The sequence below is a fragment of the Epargyreus clarus genome, unplaced genomic scaffold, assembly GCF_041222505.1.
Source record: "Epargyreus clarus isolate Ecla_fem2 unplaced genomic scaffold, WU_Ecla_fem_2.2 ptg000007l, whole genome shotgun sequence".
Classification (NCBI taxonomy): domain Eukaryota; kingdom Metazoa; phylum Arthropoda; class Insecta; order Lepidoptera; family Hesperiidae; genus Epargyreus; species Epargyreus clarus.
This window is the reverse complement of record NW_027332215.1, coordinates 23,212,137-23,230,261: the sequence shown is the minus strand read 5'-3', so window position 1 is coordinate 23,230,261 and position 18,125 is coordinate 23,212,137. Positions and strand designations below refer to the sequence as shown.

General features: G+C 34.8%; 2 protein-coding genes across 2 annotated transcripts in view; one reads left to right on the top strand and one right to left on the bottom strand.

The window, feature by feature from the left end:
* The window catches only part of hiw (MYC binding protein highwire), a 95,429-nt gene that overhangs the window by 60,461 nt on the left and 16,843 nt on the right, over positions 1–18,125 (bottom strand). The window contains exons 31-34 of the mRNA XM_073075192.1: positions 17,823–17,944; positions 17,605–17,709; positions 16,980–17,149; positions 14,357–14,522 (exon numbers count right to left, since the gene is read on the bottom strand). Coding sequence (XP_072931293.1) covers positions 14,357–14,522; positions 16,980–17,149; positions 17,605–17,709; positions 17,823–17,944 — 563 coding nt within the window. The remainder of the gene's footprint in view (positions 1–14,356; positions 14,523–16,979; positions 17,150–17,604; positions 17,710–17,822; positions 17,945–18,125) is intronic.
* LOC140743698 (uncharacterized) lies at positions 315–11,712 on the top strand. Its single transcript, XM_073075191.1, has 3 exons — positions 315–847; positions 9,097–9,293; positions 10,257–11,712. Exons 2-3 carry the CDS (start codon positions 9,147–9,149, stop codon positions 11,430–11,432), a joined length of 1,323 nt encoding a protein of 440 aa, XP_072931292.1. The 5' UTR covers positions 315–847; positions 9,097–9,146; the 3' UTR covers positions 11,433–11,712.

Below are 18,125 nucleotides of genomic sequence, written 5' to 3'. Positions count from 1 at the left end.
GTACTATTAATTTTGGCATAGTAATGTACATTTTTAAACACACGTAGGTAAAAATCAGGTCCATCGTAAAAATCAGGTCCATTTTAACTTTATTTTAATAAATCTACTTCGTTAAAGAAGTGTTCGTTAAGAACGTTTGTCAATATTATCTTACCACATAGCCGTAAACGAATAACTGCTGTACTCAATCTATAATATAAACCTAAAAGTATTTGATTAACAATATAGTTAAAAAAACATTCATAAGTTCAAATAGGAATCCTGAATCACGAGCGACGGTATTAGAGTCGGAATCACGAGCGACGGTATTAGAGTCGGAACACACTGAGTAGAGTCAGTGGAATACATAAACTGTGAAGGTCGCGCCGACAGCGCTCGCGCACCTCGCGGAGCCGCTGCGTGGCGCTGTGTGCGCATTAAGCGCTGCTCACCACTGTTCAGTTGTATGTTAGTGACTGTTCTCGAGTCAGTCGCATGCGCGGGAACCGACTCGCCGCCACATGTATTGTTTTTGCTGACCTCTCTATACGAGGGATATAAATCTCGCGATACGCCGGTATATGCGATCTAGACTTTAATTAATAGTTCAATTACATCCTACCAAATTTCAAGGACGAATTTTACATGCCTCTGTTTTTTTTTGTTACCCTGACTTTGTTTTAGTGCTATATATTTGCTTGTTATTTGCCTTACGGATCCGTTCGCTCGGGAGGTCGGTATTAATATTTCCTATTTTATGACATAACCCAATACTAAACGTCAGTGTAGCACCGATCGAGTTGGCATGTGATCAAACTTTGCTGCAGAACAGGACGCCAGAATATATAACATTACTTATTAAGCACAGGTATGTAACAAATATTAAATAGGTAAATATTAATCAATCTGAGTCTCAACAATATAATCACAAGTGTAATACATCTATTTGCAACCTATGTATTAATACATAAATAAAAAACATTGTACACCTATTAATTAAACCTACTGTACAGAATTGGCGTAAGTAAATTGTATGTAGGTATAATACACTTTTATACCTACATACAATTACACAATTGACACAATTGTATGCTTTACCTATATTAAGTTAAACAAGGTGTTTTTTTTACGTTGAATGATGTAATTATACTTGTTACAAATACTTCTTCGGTGAATCTCATGTTTCGTTTTATCTGTGTTTAGTAACGGTCAAATTTCGGTCACTTTAAAAGGCTACTATTACTAGTCGCCTTTTACATAATTCTCGCGTATTAATAGGTATAATAATAAATAGTGTACACCTATTTACTTTATACATATCTATAACATTTTCAGAGGTTAAGAGGCATATGAATAACTAACCACAATATGTAAACAAGACGCAATAAAGTTACCTATGTCACGCCAACGACATTTAATATTAGAAAATCTCCTTATGTTGCGCGGTAAATAGTAACAGAAATCCGGTGAAAGTAAATAAAAACTTGAAAATCTAAAATTATTTTGGAAATACTCCTGAAACAATTTAAAACGTAAAACATTCACCATAATATTTCAGCTATCATTATATAATATGAACACGGTGTTATTAACCAGTAGTATAAAATATAGGTAATTTATTCCTTATTAATAATTTACATGAGTACTCACACATTTTATAGTTTCCTATTAGACAAAGGATTAAGAAGCAAAAAAACATTGCTTGAATTATGTAATCATTAAATTAGTTGTAAGTTATTCTGAAAAATCTTATACATTTACAAAATTCTCGTGTCACAATGTTAGTTACCGTACTCCTCTGAAACGGTTTTACCAATTTTCACCAAATTTATATGCATTATGCATATTCAGTAGGTCTGAGAATCGGCTACTATTTTTCATATCCCTAAGTGATAAGGGTTTTTCACCCTTAATTTTTTTTTTATTTATATGGCAACACAACTTTTGCCGGGTCAGCTAGTATTTATATAGAAATATATGTGCGACAAATACATAGATAATTACATTATTATCACAGATTACACTTTTTTGCTAAGTATTAATATTATTACTTAGAACAGAATTATGTAAATAAGGCAAAACATACAATTTATGAAACTAGTTATATATGACATTCATAGTCTTAAAAATATTTCGCAATATTTAAATCACTAGAACGTGGCCCATGTTGAGACATCTTGGTAACTTCTTATTAGGTAGCACGATGTTCCTTTATATATCAAACAGCAATCGTTTCGGCAACATAATTTAACATTGTAAGAGCCAAAAAGGCGAACGCACTTTCGACTGAGAATAGGACGTTGCACATCTTCAATTTTAATATCCACTCTGTTAAGCCTATAATGGCGTGATGTCCAAGATGCTATGGTTCCTAGTTGTCACTATGAGTGTTGTTACAGTGCAAACAGTGGGTCTTACGGCAATTCGAGACGACTCCCCAAACCATTCGAGCACGACCTTAGTTTTAGGAACTGACGGTTAATGTAAACATACCGAAATAAGAAACAATGTAAATAAATGATTTCTATTGAATCGCTCTTAACGTGATTTCATTGTTTATTAAATATGAACGTTATAAAATGATTGTTATGACTGAGACTAAATAGAAACTATATTATATTCATTTATAATATTTAAGTTTACTTTTTTCTTTAAAATTTTCACGTAGTTTAATCTCCGGAAAAGATTTCTCCGATAAAAAACGTTATGACAACATGAGCATATTGCCGGGAAGCTGTAAGTTAAAGGTTAATTCGATAATCACAACTAGGACTCATCGTTGAGGTCGAGCGGTCATATGCGTAACCAAACAACCACAGTCTAACACGTTAAGTGAATAACAGGACTAAGGAAAACTTATGTACAAAAACTAAGGAAACAATCTTGGATTGGCCATATTATTGTGCGAACGCATATAAAGAAACAGTTATTTAAATTCTTACATGTAATAAAAGAGAGAACTTTGATATGGCAATGAATACATTCACCTCCGCGGACATACCGAGCATTATGATGTGATGTATGGAATATCGACGTAGTCTAAAGTGAGCAAATAAGTGTAACACACGAAATATTATGTAATTGATGAGGTATGCATGATGCCCTATTGAAATATTGAGAGAGAAAATAACGTACACGCACGATCATTGTTTACAACAAAATGTAATCAACTTAGATTTATATAAAATTCTGCAGCAATTTCGCGAACAAATTTCATTTGTTAGTCTACCTTACTGGAAATGTAACGAACGTAATAAGTAACCATATTGCAGGTCAAATATTTACTATTGTAAACAGTGCAGTATTTTATGAAGTAATTGAAAAATTGTACCAACAACGAATGTAAAGGCACGCTGAGACCCATTCGTCGTCAGGTAAGTATTGTTTTAAATGAACAATGCTGAAATAAGATATTATGTTTAAGAAGAAAATAATTGGCTCAGCACTACTAGGTAGGTACTAACACCGGCAACAGTTCGTGCTTTCGTGTGCACGTTCCGCGTTAATTCTATTCCAATAGCTTATCGGGTGGAGCGGGACGTATTGTGCTCTAGATTTGCAATATCAATGCATGCTTAGGTACATTTAGAGTACCTAAAGTATTACGTACGAACTAATTATTAGTTTACATGCGAACATTACTTTCACGAGGAGTGATTGAAAAATCTATTATTTTTTCAACTAAATCAATTCCTAAAATGATGGTGACAAGTTATACATTAAAACACACATATAATAAGACTATGTAAAAGACGTATTTAAGTATGTTTTATGATTATTGATTATATTTATACAGCGTGACCCGTTATAACCACAACAAAATAGAAGGGAACATAGGCGTCATGGCTGTCATCTCAAAGAAAAAAAAAACTTAGTAAAAGTGTCACCGCTTTTTAAATATAGGCCCTCTTCATCTTCATTCGTTAACTGCATGTTTACAATTAAACTATAATTCATTCAGACATGTAAGAACTAATTCAATCTCATCAATTCCATGTTGCAAAAACAATATTTGCAGGAAATGTAAACAAAGAACTCCAAACTTTTTTAAAACTACGCGGCAGGGTTTGTTCTGAGGGAAGTGTCAAAACAAACAAACAACGTTTATAGCCGCAGATAGGTAATATTCATCTTTTAGAAACTAATTATTAGCAAGGCTTTCTTCGGTTTAAATACGGTATATGCACGAATCAAGTAAATGTAGCCAATAGGTACTTGTTTAAATTAGTCGAAGTAGCCGCCAGTGAGATGCATAATTATACTAGGTATCTACGGCGAGGCTTATGAGCCGCTCTTATCAAAAATCAACTCAAGAATTCAAAGCCTCTACATTATACGTACCAACATACTAATATACCATTAGCTTTATATTACTTTAAGATGGCGACAGCGCTACTCGACTGTGGAAATTCAAGGTCATTTATATTATGCCTTGACTAACGTATATATTATTTATGATTATTAGAATTGTGCTTATATCTCTTACATGTGATATGACAAGCGAAATTACTTACATAGACTTAATGGGAAGATTTTACTCGCAGTAACCGTATCCATTCACGGCACCACTACGAGTACGATACACTATAGGTTTAAGGGTTCGTACACAAAACTGCGACGTCGCATCGCAAAAATCTGCGAGCTCCCTCGACGCATCGCAAGAACTTGCGAATTGATTCGCATCGCACAGTGGTTGTTGTTGTTGGTCACCCTGAGAGACGCTACGCCGCACGATATCGCATTGCAGCAATTCGCATCGCAATTTTCTGCGTTGCGAATTCGCATCGCGTCGCATCGCAGTTTTGTGTTCGAGCCCTAACCCGATGTTAAGAAAACATACATGTACGTATGATTAGAATCCAATAGTACAATTCAACACCCGTTAGTTATATAGTTATTTATTACCCGACTGCCAAGAAAGGGTTATATAATAATATGGTTGTATACCTAACACCATAAAAATAAATCAAATTGAGTATATTTAAAGAAAAATCAAGCTCTACAATATATTTTTTCTAAAATTGACAATGTCATTTAGAGCAAAGGAAACATGATATTTACTAGAAACCGGTATTTTGACCTTGATTATCTTAGCACGCACACGAGACTGCAAGACTTTTGAATAAACTTAGAAAATATTTAATACAAACTTCTTACAAGATTATTCACACGTTGAATCTCTATTTGTTTGGACTTTGATATGATATGCAAAAAAACTGACAAAATGTTACAAGATTGGCAGCTAGAGAAATATTGTTAAATGTTTTTATTATAAGAAAGGAAGTACTTCAAAATATAGCCAATAGTAGTTAGGTTCCTTTAGTAACAAGAATACGGAAAATCCGTCAAGCTATTTGGGCTGCAGGAGGTAACAATTTATGAGATATACATTTAATATTTTTTTTCATACAAAACATTACCCTTCGCAGTCAGATAAATAAAACTTATTCCATGTGTCCGCGCACAAATAATGTAATGATGTATAATACTCGATATATTATATTATTTTATCCCGTAGTAACAGTTTTATTGGTATTAACAATATAATAATAATTTCAGCTGTAATTCACGTTGTAAAATAATACCACATAGGTAGATATATAATTACTGGTGCCTGTCTTCGGCCAACTGCACACGCTAACCTCAGGCTTCAGCTTTTTAATAAGTGGGTACGAGAAAGGAATCCTCTGAACTTTCATAATAGAAAGTAATTATGACGTTTTTAAACTGTGAAAGAAAATGAAGTCGTTTATTTACGTAAAGTCCAAATAAACAAACAGTTTTCTTAAATCACTATACTCTTTAGCCAATTTTGAAATGACTTTGTTAAGGTTTTTAATCTTAATCCTTCGACTTCGGCCGAAATAAATGGAGGAAGCTACGGTTGCTAAATATGCGTAAATGTAGCTTTAACGGCCTTACCTATCGAACATAAACCTTATTTCACACAGATGACGTATTGAAGTTCGGTCTCGGCAAGGTATGACATAATAGATACAGTCATGTTTAAAATTATCGGTCAAATATCGATTTGATAATAATATAGGAATCGTCCTACCAACTAAAAATCGACAAAACAAACAAACAACAACGAACTCGACATAATCTTAGGTCAGTTAACGAAATTAATCACTGAACTTTTTGTATAATAGTTTTATCATCCCAAATATTATAGGTGCTACACCTAACCTTTATTAACATATTTATTTTCATAAATTGTTTTTTTTTTAAAGTTGTTATAAGAAGTAACATGTCATATATCAATAAAGAACGTTGTTATAAAGTGACACCAATAATTGATGATTTTTATACAATAGTTTAATCGGTAATATTTTGCTATGCACATGTAGGTGAAGATCTTTAAAATATACAACAACAAAATATTCTGTATTTTGTTGTTGTATATATATTTTTAATTAAATACTAGCTGACCCGGCAAATGGTGAAAGTCGGTAAAGCCGTTTCGGAGGAGAACGGTAACTAACACTGTGACACGAGCATTTTATAATTAAATATTTTCGAATATAATTAATTTATTTTATTTACGCTTTAAAATGTTACTATACCCATCTCTAGTCATGTTCAACCGACACTCGGAGAGCCTTCAAAAAAGCATTCTCTCGGCAGCCAGACTACAGTCCTTTGTTTATTTCATAGCCTTATCTTATTATCGTTCTCGAACGGAACTTCTCTGAAGAATTCAGGTTCACCTCATTTAACACTGTTACTCTCTCGCAATGTGTGAATCACTAAAACTTATTTTTTTTAATAAATACATCCTTGTATTGTAAATGTCGTATGAAATTTAAGTAGGCCCTAAAATTCGATTATACACTTAGCATTATATTTTAATATACATATCTTCCATTAAAACAAAATGAATTGCATGTAATAGTTAGTATTATTTTAGCATTGGCTTATATATTAAAAATTAACTGAAAGATCTATAATACATAAAGTTTCATAATTTTTAATGTTTTTATGTGTTTAGTACCGTGCTCAGGCTACTTCTTAGTAGTTTAAAAAGTAGCTTATGCTAATATCCCTAATGCCTTCTTTTTATAATGTTTCCGTACAATTCCCGTCGAAATCGGTTAAGCCGTTTCCAAAATTAACCCGTACTGACAGGCAGACAAAAATAAAAACGTTTTTTATGGTTTGGTTTCGTGCTAATAAATATATCAGCTTAAGAAAACGCCGTTATTTTGGACTCACAGACAAAAACTTTTATTTTGTTTATCCCTTCAATTGGAATGGGGAATGTAACAAATGGTATGGGTTATTAGTTATTACACATCGTAATGTTTTCAGGATATAAACAAAATAATAAAGTCATTGAATGAGCATTTTAGGATCAGAATTAGGTACACATGAGCATCGTTGAGAATCAGACGATAAAAATACATCATAATGCAAATTTCACGTCTCCTGCGATCTCTCGCAGCGCAAACAAAATTTGCAATAGCATCTTTAAAACTCAAAAATAGCTCAAAGTGAGTCGTAATTAGCATATCCAGCAGACGCGTCAAGGATATGTATACTTCTCTTATTGATACACATTCTTGTTCATAAATATCACCGTAATCTAAAAGGGTGCGGTCGGAGGTGAAGGTATGTGAGCTAGCCGTTGCACCATTGAGAGTATTGCAACGTTTATTCGTCGCAGATCAAATCTATTGTTTTAGATAAAGAATTCGTTGATCGGCTACTTTACGTTATTGTATCAATTATTATAGCTACACATTATTACAAAATGAAACTAAGGTGATCCGTTCATGGGCAAATTTCCAAAAGGCGTGTTCTCGTAGCTAGGTAGAGGAACGAGTTCGTATGAATCACCGGGCTTCTTCTGATCTGGATGTGTAGCATGACGCACTAATGTGTGATGGTCGGCGGAATTATTTCATTTATAACATAAGGCCTTACCTACAACAACCCTGGTAGAATTGTTAAATAAGTTGTATATAGGTTTGTTTTTTTAATAGTGCAACCATTGACTTTTAGTAGTTATAAAAAAATAAAATATATACGGATGAAATTTGTTAAGTAAAGTAACATATTGTATAATTTAAGAAGATAAAAACGGCTTCAGAATCACAAGCATCAAGTGTTTACAGAGGCCGACGGGGAATTCAAAATCAATGTTTGCATAAGTAAAGGCAATTAATTAAAAACAAAAATAGAGGTCATCAACGAGCCAGTATCTGGCTGCGCGCGCTATCTTCACCGATAGCCTTGCTAAAATCACACGCGCGCGTTTCTCGGTGCGGTACGTAAGCCGACCAGCACCTATGCTATCTGATAACGTGCCTCGATAAGACTACACTGAGCTGACTCACATCGATAAATGCCTGCCTCGTGAACACCAGGCTATATCGGTATAATTATTCGAAAAAAAGCATTGTTGTACGTTATAATTAGAGTGATTCCATGTCGGATATAAGAAAATCAGTGCAAAACAGAGTTTAGCAATTACATTACCTATTTGATATTAATCCGATATCAATAAGTAGCAAACACCAATCCTGCTTTGTCTGGTAAGACCAACATAATTGTGTTTTGTATGTAAGCAATTACTTCCAATTAATTACAGTACCTACATGTTCTATTATAACCAGCAGAGCGACTGTAATACCTAAGTAGGAAATCATTTTTCATAAAAGTTCTTGTATTTGTTTTTAATTACGTTGGGTGTTTATTCAGAATAGATTCAGATTCCCAAAGTTGTACCGATTTTGACATTTAAAAACACCTACATATATGAGGCTGCTAGAACCGGGAGTAGCTTAAACGGCATTTTAATGATTTTTGACCTATCTGTATTTTCGTAATTTAAAAATGTTGTATAGTCCACGTAAAAGTGCTAGTCCGCTCTGAATATAGAAATGAATCGCTTCGCCATAGTAAATTGTATGGCTACACCTCGCATCAACTTCAGAGCGGACTATATACTTTTACTTCTCTCTATATTGTACATCGTTTTTTGTAGTAAGGCTGCTCTGGTTCTAACAGCCTCATATAATATACAATAAAAAAAATGTAACAACATTTATAACGTAAGTAGCAATGATTTTAAATTTATTTCAAGGCCTTAAGATATTTTAATTATTATTACAGCCGGATCCGCCGTATGAAATGGTGACGTGAATTCTCAAAAACAGCATAGCATGCGTTGGGCAACGTGGTGGCATATACTGGTAGTGCTGCACGCGCGCTGCTTGGCGCAAGGCATCACGCCCACGATTTGCGAAGATGAGGTGTGCCGTTGTGACGCATTTACCAGGGTCATCTGTAGCTGCACGCGAGATTTTGAGGTACTTGTAAATTTTACTTTATATCTATCGGCTATCGGTGAAGAAAGCTTACGTGAAGACTTATTATAAAAATTGCCTACAAAAACAGTAACATAATATTACATTATAGTAGCAGTTTTAACGTGGTTATATGAGTTATTTCGAAGTGTATTACGTCTGGCATTTAACATTAGCAAATATGCTTAGGAATACTAGAGAGAATTCGTTTTCAGGGGTGTCAAGTCCTTATTCATCACATCACTCATATTCGGAGTCGTTTATAATTTTTCGTAGTGACCATTTATCCAGTGACCTGCATCGTTATACGATACTGTTATTTATTTATTGAACACCAACGTAACGTTACAAAAATAACTCATATTATATTTTATTACCTATACGTTACGTAGGACGTCAACGAGCTATCAATTATTATTAATCAAAGCAGATGATCCTTGCACGCTAATAAAAATGATCGATAAGTTGTAAAAACTAAAGACACAAAAAACATTGTAATGTTGCTCCTTATTAATACAACAAAAGCGAAAAGTCCACACGATTTTTGTAAAAAACATTGTATAAAGCAAACATATTCCTAATGCCATATAATAATATAATAGCATACCTGATGGTGTTTAGTCTATTTAGTGCCAAGAATAAACGATTCTGATCCAGGCTTACGAAGTGATGGGTATAATAAAGACATTTACGCAATAAGAATTTGTACAAGATTATCGCATGATGTAATTTTAAAAGATAGTCGCTACCGATCGTTTACACTACAGCAAATTTAAATTCATGAAAATGAGAAAGGAAGCGAGTGAGAATTGCTTCTACACCTGTTGTAATAGTAAATCTTACTTTGGCAAGTAAAACATTAACTCTCATTTCCAATTTCGACGTTTCAATAACTCCCTCTACCATATATTGTACCGTAAACTGCAATGTAAACGTGATTTTTTATTGAATATCACTTGTTCTCAGGAGGTGACGTTAAGGCCTGATGGAGCATACAGAATTCCCTCGACCGCTACGGGCATCGTCATAGATGGCTGCGCACGTGTTCACTTCCTTCAGGACTCTGTGAGAAGTCTCATTCACTTGCGGGCAATAGAGATCAGAAATGTGAGCCACGTAGTGATCAACGAACGAGCGTTGGCGTGGTCACCTTTTTCTCGAGACAGCGACACGAATCCAGGCATAAGAATAACAATTAATAACAGCACGATAAATGAAATCTCATCGCATGCGATTCAAGGACGTGTTAACGATATAGTTATCAGTGACAGTAGAATAAATACCCTTAAACCGTTCGCCTTCTCCAGTCTTACCGGCGTAAAGAACGTAGAACTTACAAACAATGTATTCGATAACATAGAAATACAAGCGTTCAAGAAGTTTACTACCTTAAATTTCTTGTTGCGAGGCGGCGTCATGAAAACGTTGCCGAGCAGGTTTTTGTCGGATGTAGAAGTGACTAATCTGTTCCGAATGGAGGGAGTCACCGTTAAATATTTGTCTAGTTTGACATTTCTCGTCAGTTCACCAAAGAGAGTTTTAATAGAAAATAATAATATAGACACTTTAGAGGGTGACGGGTTCCACATTGTAACTAGAGGTCCAATTACCTTTAGAAATAATACAGTGACCTCCACAAGTAAAGGAGCATTTTTTGGTTTTTCCGTTGAAATGGAAGTGATTTCAACAATGGGAAGACAAGAACTTCTCATAGATAACAATACAGTCACTTATTTTACGCCTTCGTCACTGATGTATAATCGGACATCGGTTACCCTACGTATTGATGGATTAAACCTTAATGTGACTTGCACATGCGAGCTAGCCGAAGAATGGCGGGAAATGCTGAGTGAACAAGGTGGTATAATAACATGTTGGTATGCTCTAGAGGAACATTATATATCACTACCGACATTTGTCGACAGCAGGTGTGGTTCGTTTAAGCAAAACTTCTGGATCTTTGTAGTAGTAGGAATTCTTATCGTGATAATTAGTGCCGCAATTGCAATATACTTCATAGTAAGGCATGAAAATGAAAAAAAGAAGAAATTACAAATAGTGCTCCCAGATGGAAAGACTTACAGGGAGACTGAGTTTCATATAGTGGTAGAAAGAGCGGAACTTCTCACCACAGACTTGTGACTTAAGACTGTGCGCTGAAATATTATATTGATCTCTTCCAACGTTCTCACCAGTGACAAAATGATAGACGAAAAGACGTACTCGTATGCTAGTTATTCGACGAATGAACCGCTTGACATTCCACGAGTGACGTTATTTTGATAGTTTAGTGCTCTACCTCATATTGTCAGTCGCAAATGTGCCAACATTAGTTATGAATTATCAGTATTATGCGGGTTGAAGAGCCGTTGCCTTAAATTATTGTGTATAATTTTATAAAATAAATGCAAGTACAAATAACTTTGCTAGTGTTTGATTCGTTCAAATACAGATTTAGGCGATTGTATACAGAATATTATTTACTTAATGTCCTTTGAAACTAATATACTTATAGACAAAATAGGTTTTGTATTGTAGTATTATAAGGTAGGAAATAATTATTTCGACTGTGTCGGAACCCAGGCGGTTTGTAGTTATCTGAAATAACACTCATTATTTTAAATAACCTAGAGTCTGATTTGATTTGGTTGGGAATTGCTACCCATAATTACTTTCTACCTTTTAGTATCATCATTTGCATACAAAACCAATTATCCTTTAACTACATATTTCATTATATAATTACTTAACGCACTTTATTTGTTCTCCGGAGGAAGCTACAGCGAAATGTCTTAGCAATGTGTTATTATGTTATTAATGTAATTAACAATTAAGCTAATAACTTAATATCTAATCAGCATAATGAAATCAATCATTAGGTATTAACATTAGCAATGCAATAATGTGGTCACTTGTTGAGCATTACTAATTAGGTATATTGTATACATAGCGAATGAAAATCTTATAGACCTTATAGAGACCTTACAGATCTTATAGAGTTTATTACACCATACTATAGAGAGAGCTGGGCTGCTGGCACTGATGTTTTGTAGTAATGCTTAGATTTTGCAAAGCGTATGCATTTTTAGGTAACATGTACCTACACACCCGAGATATTAAAAAACTTCAAGTTAATTAACTTCAAGGCAAAATCATATTATGTAAGACAAATGTGTATGTCCTGGCTTGCGAATATTATTATCACTTTATAAATTCACAATTTAGTCCTAAGACATCTGATGAATTACATATTATTGCAGTTTTTCGTAGGATTCGTAAGTAGGATTGCATTCATGAATATGTACAATATACAGAATGTCAGGTAACCGATTTGAAAGCTGTTGATAAGATTAATTTTATAAGCAAATCACTGATTCATTTTCCTTCAAGCAATACGAATCGGCATTAATTTTTATGTTATCGTATTTTAATTGAGAGTTAAAATATTGCTAATATAAATATTATAAGTTCATAGCTAAAATATTTTATTAAGTGACTGAAAATATTTAATTAACAAAATGTAAATTATCAAAGAACGTTACATTTTTTACCATTTTTTTTTAAAATTGCAACTAAATATGCCTACTTATTCTAAAGAGTGCAGAGAATATAAAGCAGTGATCGTGGCATTTGCATCAGTTAATTCAAAGAATAAAATATTTTGCGATATTTTGACTTGTTACTTATGTATATGTCGGTACCGCTACAGGTACGTGTCGGGTTACAGAACGACGCCTGCAATTAGTAAGTCACATACATGTCTACAATGTCTACATACACGTCTATTGAATGCCAGTGAAACACAATTTGCGACACTGAATACGTGACAAACGGCTTTCAGATCATGCCCTATTGACTTAGCTTCAAATAACATTATCAATGGACCTGCACAATTAAGTTATTAATAATAATAACTGTTTATATATTCTTATATTTAAAACAGTTATGATGTAATGTAAAATCTTATAAAGAAACTTAACTTACAACCTATTGGGGTAAAAATCAAATTATTCGGGAAACTTGCTGCGCGACGCATTCTCCTTCTGCATACCAATACTGTGTATCAATTCAGTACATACAAATTGGAGTGATAATCATGATTATCCATCCCTGTGCTTATTGTGTGTTAGGAACTTACCAAAACATTTGGCTGCATTATGCAGTATTGACATCCGAAACATAAGTGTTTTAATTATATAAGACTCAATGTTTACGATCGATGATTTAGTTTAATCGAAGTTTCTGAGGTTCAAGGTTTGTACCTCATTAGATTTACTTATTGAAACTTTTGATGTACTTCAGTTTTAAGTGTTTCTGTTAAATAAAATTGGTGAATATTGGTGGAAAACAGACACAGTCACTAATCAAGTTCCTCGCATTGTCTTATGCTCCAAGAAGTTGTAATTACCATTTCACACACTAGGTGTTACTTTGTTCCGCCTGACGGAACACAGCGCTGAATGCTGCCGGATGAATCAGTAACTCGGGAATCGTACTCGTAACTCTCTAGGTGACAGATTTCTATGGCCACCGTTCCCATGCGTTTTGGACGGCGGTTTGCCGCAATCGCCTTCACACTCACGGAATAATACAGGATTGTAAAAATATTTATAATAATAAATGTAATCTACTCTCTCTCTCTCTCTCTGCTGAGGTGGTAAACTACTCGGAGTAATATATATTAGCTTTAATAATGCATCTATGATGACAAACCTAGCTCAATACAGATTATGTTATAGCTGTTTAAAACTAGTTTATTTGTGAAATATTATATACCACTTTTCACACCTAATTATGTCAGAACTGCACTATGAAAATAAAGAATTTAGCTAACGCCATTTTTTTGTTTGGTAGCGGTTGATGACATATAGCAATTTTAAGTTTAACGAGTAGAAATGTAACGATATGGGAAAATGTAAGTTGAAAACGTGTGAAACTTAAATTACATCTCCAGGTGGCAAGTTGGCACTAATCTTTTTTTGCCAAGTCATTCCAATAGGGGGCGGCGAATTCAGTATCCGGGCACGGTGCGAAGCCACGTTGTAGTACTGTGAGGGAACACTCACCGCATGAGGGGCAGGCCGTCCAGCACGTCGTGCACGCTGGGCGGCGAGGACAGCTCGAGGCCGCGCGCCAGCAGCAGCGCGTCGCTCTCCTCGCCCTCCGAGTCGCCGCCACTACCGCCGCCGCCGCCAACACCCGCCGCGGTCATTTGCAACTCCATTATGGTCGCTGATAAATTAATACTTCACATTAATCTCACATCACAATAAAACACTATTACTATAAAAACAAACATCGTTTATTAACAAAACCTTATATAATTCTCACGATTTGGAATAATCCAACGACACCTCATACGTTCCGTTTGGACTTGACGGATTACGACGTGCCAAACAATGAGACATACCTTTTTTTTACGAGGGGGAACATTCAAAATGTACCCGGTGCCGTGGGAGCGACACGGGGTTATGTGGGATTTTTACCGCACTAAACTCCCAGGGTGGCCGTCCTCGGCGCTGCGTAGAGGACTCCGGAATCTCTAAAGGATCGCGACCGGAGCCCTCTCAGCGCACTGCCCCGTCGGGCTCCGCCCAGGTGAGTTTGTATCACCACACCGTCTGGTATATACAACGGAATGCGACCACACATACCGCCGTCCTGCCCGGGGTCGCTAGCCGGGCGGTTCGAGCTCCCACTATTAACGCCCGCAACCCCGAAAGCCCCTTTTAGTCGCTTTTTACGACAGGCAGGGGATACCGCAGCCCTATTCTGGTCCCGGAACTACAGGGACAAATGAGACATACCTATAGTGTCTCCAACATTACGCTCCACTCGGGTTATACACATATGATATACAATATGATAAATTAGATTGTACAATAATTCATTGGCATTTAATTTTTTAGTAGCGTTACCTCCTTTCACAATTTTAATAATTATTTACCATTATTAAAACAAAGTGAATAAATAAAACTAATAACTCATCGTTCTTTAATTTGACAGTTGCTACTACTCTCTCTCTATAGCTACATATATTTCTATATATCATTATATTTTATAATATTATTTTCATTTTATTTATCCAATCCATCGCATAATTATTTTGGAGGTGTTCGTGTATTTTCTATTTGTTTTCTTTTCACACAATCTAACACAATCAAATAATGAAATGAAACATAAATTGTTGTAAGAAAATAATAATAAATAATATTTAACATTTCTTTATTGAGTTTTAAAATGTTATTTTCGATATCACTACATGCTTGCCAATCGGAACAATGTGACGGAAGTTAAAAACAATTCATTGACATTTATTACGAGTGATTCAGTTCACTCAGCGTACAATAGAACCCTCAACACCTGCATCTGAGCATGCCAGTCACGATCTTAAAATATTAACACATAACTGTATGGGAAACTGGGGACACTTGATCCCCCCTTTTGTTTTTTGATCACTATTTGGTAAATATTGATCCGATTTTAGATATATGGGTACTGAAATACGTGGAATTTCATTGGCTATACTAAGTATAAAAGCTAATGATATCGATATATAAATTTTGTAACCAGCCCACGAAAACTTCGTATAGCGAATGATATCATGTGTCCCATATATATGTCTGACTTGATCCCCCCCCCCCCCTCTGGAACACTTGATCCTGGAGGAAATAAGTCTCCGTTATTTTCATATGATACTAAAATGAAAAAAAGTATATGTTAAAAGGCAAGGTATTTTGGACATTTGTTTTTGGCAAGGTTCACTTAATATGCCACGTGAACCCATTATCCTTTGCGACCTAGGTTTTCAACGCGCTCTGTATACATCGTAACAACTTTTAATGAACCCTGTCTTAAAATAACATCATACTTTTGAAACCAAGTTTCTTAACGCGGCTTACAGGTGAAGCGAGTGCGTACGAGTATTCAGCATACTACACAGGTCTGTGGTTGTCTGTTTGTGCGAGTACCGAGAGTCAAACAAGCGAGTGTGCAATAGACAGAGCTCTCTGTCTCTTACTTTTTATTACATGATATAAATTAAACGCGAGATATTGTTTTCATTGTCATTGCAATTGTATTATATAAATAATGACGTAACAATGACAAGACACAATAATCTTGTATGTTAATATATTTGTTGTTTTTGTAATAAATATTACAAAAACAACAAATATATTAAGTAAGGAATATATTAAGTAAGAGTAAGGACAAATTTAGCATACAATTGTATTCACATTTACATTACGAGAATTACAAAAACAATACTAGTCTTACTAGTCATGTATTTTTTTAAAAATGACAACGATTTTACATTATTCCTGTTTTCTATGTAGATATAGGATATAGGTATAGTAAGAGAAAGTGCCATTATAAATTTGTTATTTTTAAATTGTTTATTTAATATAAATTATGGAATTATTCTGTTTTATGTTATTTGCATTTAACTAGTGGCAGAAGTCGTGTCGATAATAAAACTATTTTAAAATATTCGCAAAACTGTGTACGTATGTTTTGTAACACAATATCAACAATATTATAATATAAAATGCGACATTGGTAAAATATCTATATAGAAGATTTAGAGGAGAACTTAATCCCCGCTAGGAATAATTCCATTATGCCTATTGTATGATTTTCTTAAACCTTAGACATAACTTAATGCAAACGGAATAGAAAGTAACTTACAGAATTGCAGTGGTGGTATTTCCACGTCGGGTGCGAGGAGGCGCGTCGCGCACGCCGCGCCCGCGTACACGAGCTCCATCTCCAGCGCCGTGAGCCCCTGCTTCTGCGACGTGAACGGCGCGTCCTCGTAGCCCACGCACAGGCAACGGAACCCGAAGCGGCTCTCCTCACTGACACGTAAAGCTCATTTTAATACACTACAATCATAGATTAGTAAAGATTACTCACTACTTACAAGAAACTGTCATCTATTTTGGTGTTTGAAAAATATTCAAAGATGTAGTTTTTAGATAGCCATTAAATGGCTGACACATTTGTCAGCCGTTGAAGCCATTTAATGGCTTCCTTCAATTACAAGACGGTGAAATATCTATACTTATCTATGAATACAAGGACAAAAATATACACAGCATAGGCGACTATAACGCCCTCGATGCCTTTAGCCACTATAGAAACAGATATCATTAATCTCTGAGATTATTGTTATCTCTGTTGAAATTATTTTATTTTCTTTAAACAAAAAACTGATTAAACTACATTTTTTTTAATTTTAAGAAACAAGTCAAGGTATTAGATTATTAAATTAATATATGTTTTTAAATAAAATATTAAACAGGAAACTTACTTGTTTGGCTTATTGTACTCATTCAAATAGTCTGAAGCAGTCTCCAAAGAGAATATGACCTCGTTACCAGGCACCAACAACGCTTGCTTGGGCCAGGCATCATGGCTAAAACAAACATTCAAAATAATAGATAATTAAGATAACTATTCTTTTTTATAATAATTATTACGTTTTTATTTCAATATAGTTAAAATTATTGTACAAGTTAAGCCACTCACACATTGGACAGCCTGGGGGTGACGCTAACGTATGTGCAGTTATAGTGAGTGCACGGTGCATCTGAATTGGCATCCTCTAGTTCTTCAGCCTCGCCAGTCTCCGAGGTCAGCTGCACCAAGCGCTAAACGAAATGTATAAAAATATTATATTTCACGCTTATTTCACGGAACTTCACATTCAGTACACCGTAAAGCCGGGCGTTCGTTTCATTCCTATATTTGCCCGCATGCATTCAGACAGAAAATTATTTTTATAGCAATTTTACATCAATAATTTCAAGTGGATCGCAAAAGCGACAGCAG